This window comes from Gobius niger (assembly GCF_951799975.1).
Source record: "Gobius niger genome assembly, chromosome: 9".
In the NCBI taxonomy this organism is placed as follows: Eukaryota; Metazoa; Chordata; class Actinopteri; order Gobiiformes; family Gobiidae; genus Gobius; species Gobius niger.
The window spans coordinates 29,730,148-29,742,350 of record NC_136860.1 but is presented as its reverse complement, the minus strand read 5'-3'; the positions used below and the strand labels follow the sequence as shown (position 1 = coordinate 29,742,350).

The 12,203-nt window shown below is 41.7% G+C and overlaps 1 protein-coding gene across 1 annotated transcript in view; it reads right to left on the bottom strand.

The window, feature by feature from the left end:
- The window catches only part of wnt10a (wingless-type MMTV integration site family, member 10a), a gene marked incomplete at both ends in the record, with an annotated part of 39,909 nt that overhangs the window by 15,548 nt on the left and 12,158 nt on the right, over positions 1-12,203 (bottom strand). The window contains one exon of the mRNA XM_079563659.1: positions 10,741-11,114. Coding sequence (XP_079419785.1) covers positions 10,741-11,114 — 374 coding nt within the window. The remainder of the gene's footprint in view (positions 1-10,740; positions 11,115-12,203) is intronic.

The following is a 12,203-nucleotide window of genomic DNA, read 5'->3' as shown; positions in this document are numbered from 1 at the left end:
GAGACAATTACAGAGCACACAAACAAATCCCACTGCAGCACATTAAGCTCCAGACATCACTGAAAACTAATCAAACGCTCGCTTCAAAGGAGCCGCTTGAAACGCGCACGGGCACGGCACAATAGCACTGCGCACGTATACCTTTAAAATGATTTATCTAAGAACCGGCCAAGGCACAAACCCCATAGCAAAAAGACGAGACACAGTCAAAAAGTGAACTTGGAACCTCCAATAAAACGTAATTACCGGCATAAACACCCCCACCTGCAGACCATTGCCGTAAAAAACAACGCCTGTTTGTAAACACAGTGACCTCTGACAAAACCGTCCGTTTATACAGCATGCGGTCAAACGGTATCTCTCAATCTACATGTTGTCAGTACTTAGGCCCGGGCACACCACTGATGTTGCAAAATGACCCACAATGTTGCTATTTTTTGATCAAACGCTCTTCTTGTGGCGTTTGTGTGGGCCCTGAGTCACTGCATTAGGCTCTCCAAAGCGGCTAATCGCTGCCCCGAGGTGAAATTAGCCATAAAACAGCCTGAGAATCACGGACTATCACTGGATGCTATCAAACCTACAGAGCGGCCTCATCATGGCACATAATAGGTTAAATTGGGGTTGTTGTCTGTGGTGGGTTTTTTGAAGAGCAACACCGTGTAATTTAGATGACACACGCACACTTTTACTGCCGTCTATCTGTGTGGCGGCGGGGTTTGCTTTTTGGTGAATATGCACAACGTTGCCCTGGCCTGACATGTCACAGTTTACGGCCTATTGTGATGCCGATTGGGTAAAACTGGCACGCAAAATATAAATAAGGGAAGCAAAGGGAACTTTTCACAAGGGACAATTACATAAAAAGTCACTTCCTCTGATATTTTGTTGGACTTTCTCTGTGGCATTGTTTTAATAATAAGCTTCTGCAATGTCAAAAGGGTTGGTTTCATTGGATTCGTTTTTTGGGGGGCGACAGTGGCGCAGATAGTAGAGCGGGGCATCCTGTGAATGAAGGGTCGGTGGTTCGAATCCCATAGGTACCGAGATCTTGTATTGATCTTGTGTGACCAGTGTGCAAAGCCGTCTCCAGCACATCCCAAGGGTTCTCAAAGGGGTTAAGATCTGGACTCTGTGGCGGCCAAAACATGTGTGAATGTTGTATCTAATTCTCCCAGAACCACTCTTTCACAATGTGAGCCCGATGAATCCTGTCATTGTCATCTTTGAATATGCCCCTTTGAATATGCCCCCGTGCCATCATGGTCATTCAGGATGTGCAGCTGATCTCACTGTTTGGGCTCATAGTGTTGCTGAACCTAGACCTGTCCAACTACAGCAAACCCAGATCAAAACAGTTAAAGGGGCTAGATGCAAGTTGGTCATTTTTATACTCACTACTGCCACCTCAGGCCTTACATGTAACTGCACCTTCTATTAAGCTCGTGCATGACGGCACTTTGGACCCGAAGTAACAACTTTTTGAGTGACAGTGTAAGATTTTAGAGGCAAGGTCTGAGCTCATTCTACACCTTAGGACATGGCTGGAACATGTGGGGGGAGGAAACTACATAATTTTAACATTTTTAAACTCTGTGTAGTCCCTTTAAATCCTGAATGACCAGTTTATTCCATCAATGGATTTCTTCTTCCCTGATGGCACGGGTATATTCCAAGATGACTTTGACAGGATTCATCGGGCTCACATTGTGAAAGAGTGGTTCTGGGAGCATGAGACATCATTTACACGCATGTTTTGGCCGCCACAGGGTCCAGATCTTAACCCCCTTGAGAATGTTTGGGATGTGCTGGAGAAGGCTTTGTACAGTGGTCACACTCTCCCATCATCAATACAAGATTTTTTTTTTTTTTTTTTTTTCATATACATACATTTCTTTATTAATTACAACAAAAAATACAATAAAGGAAACAAGTGTTAAAATACAAATTTGGATTCCGTGGCCATAAGACCGTTGGAAGAGTTCAAAAATTAAAAAGGGAGGTCCTAGCAAAATGGAAAATTCACAAACTGTTGTTTCTGTAATTGCTTGTCAGGTACCCCTTAAATTCCCCCATAGACCCATGCTGAGTGACACAGCCATAGTCCAGGATGTTAAGCATTTGTACAGCCAGAACAAAACACGACCTCCGCACTGCCCCCGCCACAGGCAGCGTCCCATCAGGCAACACAAAGTTTGGTCTGTGTACATTGTAAGGTAGAACATCTTGGTAAATGGTCACATTTAGTGCCCTTCTACCTGCTTTCGGCACTCAAAGCGCTTTACATCAAGGAACCATTGACACCAATTCACACTCTCATTCAAACACCAGTGTACGCAAGGTGAGAGAAGTGTCTTGCCCAAGGACACAGCGACAGTGTGTGACTTTCTTTTGGGCCTGGCAGTGTATTCATTCACTTCATTGGTGATGGACGACCGACTGCCAAAGCTCACACAGACGCCACTCACCCGAGCTCATGCTAGTGTGCAACAATATGGGTTTAGTGTCATACCCAACGCAGCATTCCAAGATGACATTCCCAGGATTCATTAGACTCGAAATGAGAAAATGTGGTTCAGGATTAAGTGGTAGATAAAGCATGTGTGGCAACAGTATCTCATTCCTCCTGAACCGCAATAGTACAGTGACCTAACTGGTGGATGCCCTTCAGACCAGTCCATTTGTGTGTAATGCCTGGAGTAGCTTTTGAGGGTGAGGTCCTTCCTTATCCTTTTAATGCCCTATATTCATTCACAGAACATAAACCACAACTTAAGGCGAGACACTGCAGGTGAATAGGGAAAAAATGTATATTTACACATATCAATTTGAAACTTTTGCTGTCGATCACTGGCATAAATGTAAGAAAAAAATACATTGCAAGTTTTCTGTCATTTTATCTTTTCATATAAGAACAAGGTGTTGCCCCAAATTTTCCATCTTTTCGGCGACGAAATCTAAATAATGGACAGAGCTACATTCAAATTCATGGTTTCATTTTATTGATAAATGAGCTACCAAGACGTTTTCAGAGGGGATTTCAGAGGGGATTTAGGTTATCTATAATTTTTTAGTGGAAAATTTTGTAAAAAAAAATAATTTTCGCCTTATTTTTTGACATTCAAAACTCAATAAATGGGGCTAGGGATAAAATAATAAAAAATCCCTCTAATAAAATCTTCCAAATATTGTTCAGTCCAAGGCTGGAAAATTTGAAGTCTTTAGGTCCTACTGACGTGGACATAGTGTCGCCACAATGACAGAAAAATGTGTTTTGAGAAAAAAGGCACTTGAAATTGCATTGTATATAAGTCTATGGGCAACCATTGAATCAGTGCAATATTTAAACATGTTATTGTGAAGATTAGGCATATTTTCTGTTTCCGGGTGAAAGCTTATATGTTCAGAGACCAATTTGGCCAAAAACCTGAAAACTGAAAAAATTGAGTTTTGCCTGTAGTGTCTCCCCTTAAAAAATACATTAATCTTCAAAACAGCAGCTCGGAGCCAATCTGCCATTAAAGTATACAATGAGAAACAATCAACACGATTCTGGTGACGTCAAGCGATCACCAATGTGTTACACAAAAGCCTCAAGGGCAAACGTCGAGCGAGAGTGAATAAGTGCATCTCAAAAGCTATTTACGTTGAACTCATGCCGGCGAAGAAACGTTTACTTGTTGCGCGTCGTGATTCACCAGCGAAATATGTCAATGCCTTGGAATCAGCTTGCGAACCTGATCTGAAGAGACATGTTTCGCGAGAGAAAAGGGTGAAAAGTTACAGTTTCCTTTCTGACAACTCTGATCGTCACTCGAGGCTAAACTACAGTATAATTACGATCGAGAGACACTTGCCAGTAACACACAGCCGCCCCAATGCACTGTCACCACCTGTCTTTATGAAGAGGCAGGACCCAACACAGCCTCTCCAAACAGGGAAGCAACGATTTGTTTTGAGGTATGCTACAACTCCCAACAAAAAAAGAAACAAGAAGAAAGATTTACTGTCAAAACCAATGTGTCATAAGCAGCTAAACATGTTGTCAACTCCCACTTAATCCGGACTACTGTATGTTTTGGCTAGGAAGAGTGAAAACAAACATCTCGGGAGCTAAAAATAATAAATGACGGCGAGAGAAGTGTCTGCAATGCTCCAAAACTATGATTTAATGGATAATTATTTTGTATTTCATCTTTTTTTTTTCAGTTTTGCACATGTCTCCCATTTGGAGCAACTACAAAAAACACGAAAACAGTTAGAACGATATGTTAAATGAGGAGTTTGGTGATGTTAATGGCACAATACCTGATTTTACTAGTAATGGAACTACATTACTAACACTGTGAATCTAATTACAAAGCATTTGTATCAAGTTGTGAAAGTGACCCTAAAAAGTGACCCTGCAAGTTGTGAAACGTGCCTATAAAGTTGTCCCTATGAAGAAGAGTGGGGAGGTGAGTAATGTGTTTGGACCACAGCTAATTAAATTTAGTGTCTTCCTCTTTCATTGTTTGCAACAAAAAAAAGAAAGAACATCAGGTATAGGGCCTTGAAGTAATTGATTGACCAGTTTATGCAAATTGGAACATTTATGCAATTTAAATTATGCAAATGAACCAATTGAAGCAGCGGTTAGCGCTCTCACTTCACAGCTAGAAGGTCCAGGGTTCGATTCCCACCTGGACGGGGCCTTTCTGTGTGGAGTTCGCATGTTCTCCCCGTGTCTGTGTAGGTTTCCTCTAGGTACTCCGGTATCCCCTACCACTAAAAACATGTACAATAGGCCAGGATGAATGCTGTGTGTGAGTGAATGTATGGTGGTGGGCAGAGGGATGGTTGGCGCAGATGTGTGCCGTCGCGACAGCGCTTCTGTCAGTCTCCCCCAGGGGAAACTGTACCACCACCGAGTATAGAGTGAATGTACAATTGTCTCATGTAAAATGCTTTGTAACTATGTCTGTGAAAGGTGCTATATAAATAAAGATCTTCTTCTTCTTCTTTATGCAATTTATATAATTTATGCAAATGTAAAACGGCAAAAGTTCTAGTTCCTTTTGAAATCCTGAAATCTGAAATTGATTCTGGTTTTGACACCCTTCACGTCCTGTCAGGAGCAGAGGGCGACCCTGTGCTATACGGACTCATCTCCAGATCCTGAACAGAACCAGCTGGAGGTGTTAATCTACTGTGCAAGTCTTTCGCGGTGGAAATCTGTGAAGACACTGGGAAAACATGCAAACAAAGTCTCTGTGAGACTGCCTTGGGGCTGCTGTGGCTACGACTGTAACTAAAAACTTAGTGACTGAGAAATGATGAGAATGTTGGACTGAAGCACTTTGCGATACTTGAGAAGCACTTTATTAGTCATGCGCACTTTATTTACCTACGCGCCTTCATTTGAGCTGTCCCACTCGCCGTCTGATTCTGCAATCAGCTGTGCAGGGCCGAGCAGAGGGGACAGAGGGAGGGGAGGAAGGGCGAATCTCTCCCGACTTCCCGCCCCCGCTGTTTGATGTCGAAAATCTTTAGCTGGATTTTAAACATCTGTTTCCAAACTGCCAGCAGCCACTAATTAGGCCTAAAAACAAGCCGGGCCGTCGTGAGAACCCTGGGGTGGGCAGGAGGCGACATGCACACCCGGCTCCGAAAAACCACCGCATTCCTCGCCCCGCGTTAAGAGCACCTCAGAGGGGGCCGTGAGGTGGAGCTGGGGGTGAGAGGGCGGTGGTCGCACAGGGGATGGAGGTAACAGTATCAGTGGTGGTGATGATAGTCATCAGAGGGGGCAGGCAGTGGTGGGACAGGAGCAGTTTTTGCATCTATATCTCCATGTGGACCTTCAGTTTTCTGTTTTGTTTGTTTTGCAGGTGTCACCACTTTAGGATCTGCCTCAATGAATGAGATCTTAGAAGGAGTAGAAGTGGGTCGTCATATCTCAGCTGTCATGGTGGCAGTATTAATGGGAGCCTGTGAAAAAGCCCCACTTTAAAGTTGTCCTTGGGCAAGTCACTCCACCTCCTCGCCGACTGTGCTGTCTGGGTTTGTGCGCTCAGTTTCTTATTCCATTATTTTGCTCATGGGCCCTTCAACTGCATCCAATACATCAACATATTTTCATTGATCTCTATCAGTAGTTCTCATCTGGTGTAGCTTCGGGACCCATCTTCAACTCATTTTGACAAGTATTAATTTGCACAGTTTGGCCTTGTTGTAGTAGGTGCGTCACACTTTGAGATTCAAGCATGGTTTTTCAACTGTAGTTTCAGGCAAAGGCCCACGACCCACTGAAAAAGTGGTTTCATCCCACTTTTGCGTCTGCCCCGTCGGTTAAGAACCACTGCCCTATACCGTATGGGTCCATAGCAGAAACCCTTGGTCCGCTGCTTCACTGTGGGCGGCTCACTGTTTGCTCTATACCATTACAGTCAAGCCTCCCCTGGTATTTTCACTTCAACTCACACACACTGAGTCATGCTCCCTTTCTCCTCTCGGTGAAAAGTGTGGGTTCACAACAGCTACTTACTGTATCGCACACACTCGTCCAAGCTGCATTTTCTTAACATTTAAATGCCACCGGGACTCTGACACATCACTGACTTTTGTCTATTTCTATGCCCAAAATCCAGCTCACAACCTTTCAAACGACGTGAGTCAAGTCGAATTATTTTTGGTAAAGCCAGCCACTTCCAAACGTGTCTTCGAAATGATGCGCACATAACCAGCTGCGTATTTGTCACACGCTGTAATTTTAAATGGCCTTTAGCTTTGCCTAATCCTAATTATGTTGCAACAAAGAAAGAGAATCTTTATCCCACAGTGAGACTGACACATACCTGGCAGACAGGTTCAAACAGTGACAGAGTTTCTCTGGCATTTTGGCAATTCGATCCAATCTGTATCTAGTGCATATTGTCATTATGTCCTTGGGCAAGACACTTTACCCACCTTGCTTGCATGAATTTGATAGCGTAACTTTGTGATTGAAGGTAGTCACCGTGGCAATGGGCACAGATTGTCAGCCACCTTTATTTAAGTCTGTTTGTCGGCAGCTGTGGCTGTACAGAAGTGTCTTACCTGCAGTATGTCAAGTGTGACTGAGGAATGAATCAATCACACTTAAAGGTACACTGCGTAACATTTTGGACTGTACTGTTGCGACAAAACAAAACATGCTCCTAATGACACAGAAAATGCTGTTACTGCAGTGTGTAATAAAAGAATGGATTTGGATGAGGACCTAACCTGTTTAAATCTCAAATTCTCCTTTCGTCACATCTCCATGGAGACGAGCTGGAGACATACCCACTCCCGGTAAAGTTTACAGTTATATCTTAGAAGGGGTGAGCCTCATAAATGTTTGTTTGTACATTTATGAGGTATTTTTCAATTATGAAAATATCTGTCATAAAATAAATGATTGTATTTCAATTTTATTTATTGGGTAAAATTCTACACGGTGTGGCTTTAACAAAACATATACATTTGAAGAAAATCCTCAAAACCTCTTACCCCCAGCCTTAACCGAGCACATTTTCTCCAGGAGCTTACAGCCAGACCAGAGCAAAGCCTCATTTGAAAGCTAAGACCTACAAATCTGATCCGTTGTCGCCACTTTTTCGTCATATTTTTTGATCACGTTCTTGTTGCATTTTTGTCGCTTTTTCATCACTTTTTTGTTATGGTGCATTAATGCTGCATTTTTGTCACTTTTTTTGTAACTGTTTTGTTGCTTTTTCATCACTTTTCTGTCGCCCGATTTGTGATTTGTTGTAGCTCTTTTGATGCTTATTTTAATGCATTTTCACACTCATTTACGTCTCATTTTGTCGCTATTTTTTCAAAAAGCTATTCAATTTGGTTAAAGCCGAACCGGAGAAAATGTGCTCGGTTAAGGCGGGGGTTAAGAGGTTAAGTAACGGAGGGGATCTACACCACTGATGCCATCCTGTGCATTAAAACAAAGCCACAAACTTAAAGGAACAGGCCACCATTTTTACATACTGAGATATGTTCTTACCTGAGCTAAGACGAGTTGATGTGTACCTGTCTGGTCTTTGTGCGTGCCCTCAATCACACAAAACGACCAAAGATGTTGTTAACATTTGGCCTCTCCCAGTATATTCCTATAGCTCCAAACATGGTGAAGTAAGAAGTGACCAAGCTCGTCCACGGGCACAAAGACCAGACAGGTACGTATCAATTCATCTAAGCTCAGGTAAGAACATATCTCACTATGGAAAAACGGTGTCCTGTTCCTTTAAATGAAGGAATGGAAGTTTATTTGTGTAGCGCTTTTCACTTGACACTAGTCAGTCATCCAAAGAGCTTCACAAATGTGTCAGAGATTCTTACAATAAAGCAACTCATGACCATGAAGCACAAACGCCAGTAAGTAATCATTTCCTGCATGTTAAAAATGACTATTCTCTTCCTTGAATCTATGCGCACTGCCTATTAGCCGCTATACTCCATCCATCGACGGGACATCCTGCAGCTGCTGAGGGTTTGTAGTTGTACAGTATTTACTATTTTTGCCCCGTAGCACGATCGGGGAAGACACAGAACTGCAGTCGATGAAAGATGCCACACTTACAGCACATGTTTGAATGAACAAAGCTTTTGGATTAGAGGAGAAATGGTGAGCTACCGTTTAGGCTTCCAGTCAACAATCGACAACAAGCAACAACAACAACATGGAGTTAAAACAGTCCACTTGAGGTCATTTTGGACGAATGGGTCCAGTTATATAAGATATTGCGTAGATCCAGATAATCGTGAGTCTTTTCTGATGCTTATCATTATCCCACAAAAGTAGATAAAATATATAATTCCTAAGAAACGGTACAAGGAATTCCAACTTTAATTGTTGTGGAAAAAGAAACAAAACTTTTTACTAAAGTAAGTCACATAAGTCACACTAATTCTTCAAAATAATATGACTTAAACATATGATTAAACTATTACGTGTTCCTCAATTCAATACTCTTGAGAAAATAGGATAACTGATTACCTCTGGTTATGAAAAATGTCTATATTAATGCTTAAAACAAAACACAAATCTATTTATTCCTCGTGGCATCTTCCAGCGTCACTATTTTTACATCTCCAGTGCCACAGAAGCAGAAGCCAATAACGGCGTCTGACGCAACCCCGCACTTGTGTTTAGTCTAAATAATCAGTCAAACCAGAAGTAAACTGATGGAGAGATACAGCCCTAAATTACAGCAGAGGAAATGGGAAACAATGAGTAATTTGCCAGCGAGGCTTCACGTCTCTGATCCCGGCTCTGAACGGGACATCACTGAAGACTATCACTGTCCGTAACAAAGGCTTCCTCACCGCCCCGGGACAAACAGCGATATGGACACCAAGAGCTACAAGAAAGAGTCTAGATTGGGTTCTAAATTTCATCCATGAGTTGAGCCTCCAGTTTACAAATGATACGAATAAGTAATCTTTAGTGAAATCCATACTACAGCAAAACACTATACAGAGATTCCCCAAATGTTCACGTCTCTCCCCCAAAATACTGATGCAAACTAAGGGCGACAAATAAAATGTAATTGTCGCTTGTAGTGATTTCAAGGATCAAAACATATGTTAATATATTCATTCTAGATCTTTTATTATATCATCATTTGATAACATTTAGTAGAAATTCAGTTTTAGATTACAAATTATATGAATGCAATTTAACTATTTTTGACAATTACGTATGTCATTAATTCATTTTGCAACTGCCAAATGGGTAAATAAAGAAAAAGAGGGGGAAAAAGTGCTACTGTCGCAGAGCCTTGTGACCCCCTGATATTTCAAATGCAGGTATCGTCTTCCTAAAAAGAATATGAAAATAAAATTCTCAAAAGCCTGTAGAGAGACCTTGACACATTTGGAATAAAATCATGAAATTCTTGCCATTGATATGACAAGACAATTAAAACAATTGGAAAGCCCCTTCTAACTGAAAAAGTGCAACTAAATCTTCAGAATGAGACATTTGAACCATTAACCTTAAGTGCTCATTGCATATGTATAAACATAATGGTGTGACAAATCAAAAATGATGTAAATACCTTTTGAACTGTATCAAATATCATTGCCTTTTCAAACACCTCGGTATCCATGACACTATCAGTAGACTGCTATTAAAACTACAATCACAATATGACAATAAAACAAGTCGAGCAGTAACACATACCAATAACACAATAGGACTCAGTTACTCCCTGGGGCGCAGTGGAGGTAAACCTATACATGAAAGGCCGCAGTTATCAGGGGTTTCCCCAATGTGTCTCCGCACAAAGTATAACACATAAAAATGCGTCAAAAGCCTTTACAAATGAAAAAAACAAACAAACATCCATTGTATAACAGCTGTTCACCCAAGAATAGACAAGGACAACATGTAACTTTTGATGTGGATCGCTTTTCAAACAGCTAAATTGGGTATTGACCATGCAAATCGTTTGTTAACAGGACATCACTGCTCAGATTACTGACTGCTTTGGGCACAAGGCGAGGTTCAACCTGGATAATGAGTAGTTGATCACAGGGCTACCACTCCAGAGACAAAAACAGCTGACAATTACCTCATAAACTGCATTGACTAAGGACTATTTAGATAAAGAATTGGGTTGTAAATGCTTTTCTTGCTGTGACAATGGGAAGAAGCAAGAAAAGCAAAACCTTTGGGCGGCACAACAATCACTACTTGTAGGAATATTCAGACGCTCTTACCTGTCGGCCCACTCTGTTGTTATGCAGCCTCATCCTCGCGTGGATATCTTTGTACGTCTCTCGCGAATCCAGGAAGTCCCTTGAAAACTTCTCCCCGAACTCCACATCCGGGCTGCAGCCGCCCCACTCCCACGAGTCCTGGGCGCTGGGCAGCTCGGCGGGGAAGTGCTCCATCACCCCGTGCACCATGCCTTTGCCCCTGTGGATGGCCTCGATCTGCAGCCGGTGGAGTTTGAGCCGGAACGCCTCCTCGTCCCCGCGGCGTTTGGCGTCGCAGCCGCACGCCTTCAGCTTCCCCATGGAGCAGGCGTTGGCCACGGCATGGACCACCCCGGCTGCGGCGATGGCATAGGCGAAAGCGCTCTCCTTGAAACCTGTGAGGGAAAATAGAACGGTAGATGTGAACACAACACATAGATGAGCAAGGAGCAGCGGAAAGTATCAAAACAGTGAAAACAAGCTTTCACTTTAATCTACTAGTGTGTTAGCAAATCGATGGCATCATGATGAACACAGTTGTATTTTTTTATTATATGGACAGTGCATATTAATATACATTATACATGTAAATATGCCAGAATTAGCCTAAGGACTATTTTTTCATCTGTAGTCCCTGGACAGTTATTATGTATCCTCCTGAAGGGAGTAAAAGTACAATTATACACATTAAAATGCAATACATTAAAATATTTAAAAAGAAAACAGAAAACAGCACTCTCAATATCACCTGAACCCATTGTAGTATAGAATGGGTTCAGGTGATGGATAATGGGCTTTTACCTCTTAACCCCCACCTGAACCGAGCACATTTTCTCAAGTTTGGCTTTACCCAAATCAAAAACCTTCTTGAAAAAATGGTTAAAACAGCAACAAAAGATAAAAAACTAAGCCAGAAAAATGCAATAAAAAAGTGGCCAAACAAAAGTGTAACAGAAAAGCGACAAAAAAGTTACAAAAATGAAAAAAATGAAAAAATGTGTGAAGAAAATGTAACAAAAAAGCTACAGAAAAGTGACAAAAATGTGGTAAAAATGCAACAAAAAAAAACACAAAAGAGCAACAAGAAAAGTGATAAAAAGTGATGAAAAAATGTAACAAAAAAGAGGCAAAAATGTGTGACCAAAATGCAACAAAATAGTAACGTAAAACATTTCAAAAAATGACGACAACGTGGCCACAATGCGATTAAAAAGATCCTTCTAGATCAGTTATGTAGGTCGTAGCTTTCAAATCACTCTGTAGCCTACAGCTGTAACTGTTTTGATTTGGGTAAAGCTGAACTGGAGAAAATACATTTGGTTAAAGCGGGGTTAAGAAAGGACTTTTCTTTGCATGCCTTCACAAACCCTTCTCACGAACACTAAAAGCTCATGTGGGCTCTTGTGCTTCAATTAATACCTATAAGTTTGTCTCTAGTCTGAGAACAGCAGCATGGTTCTGTTCACATAATTCTTAAAATATTG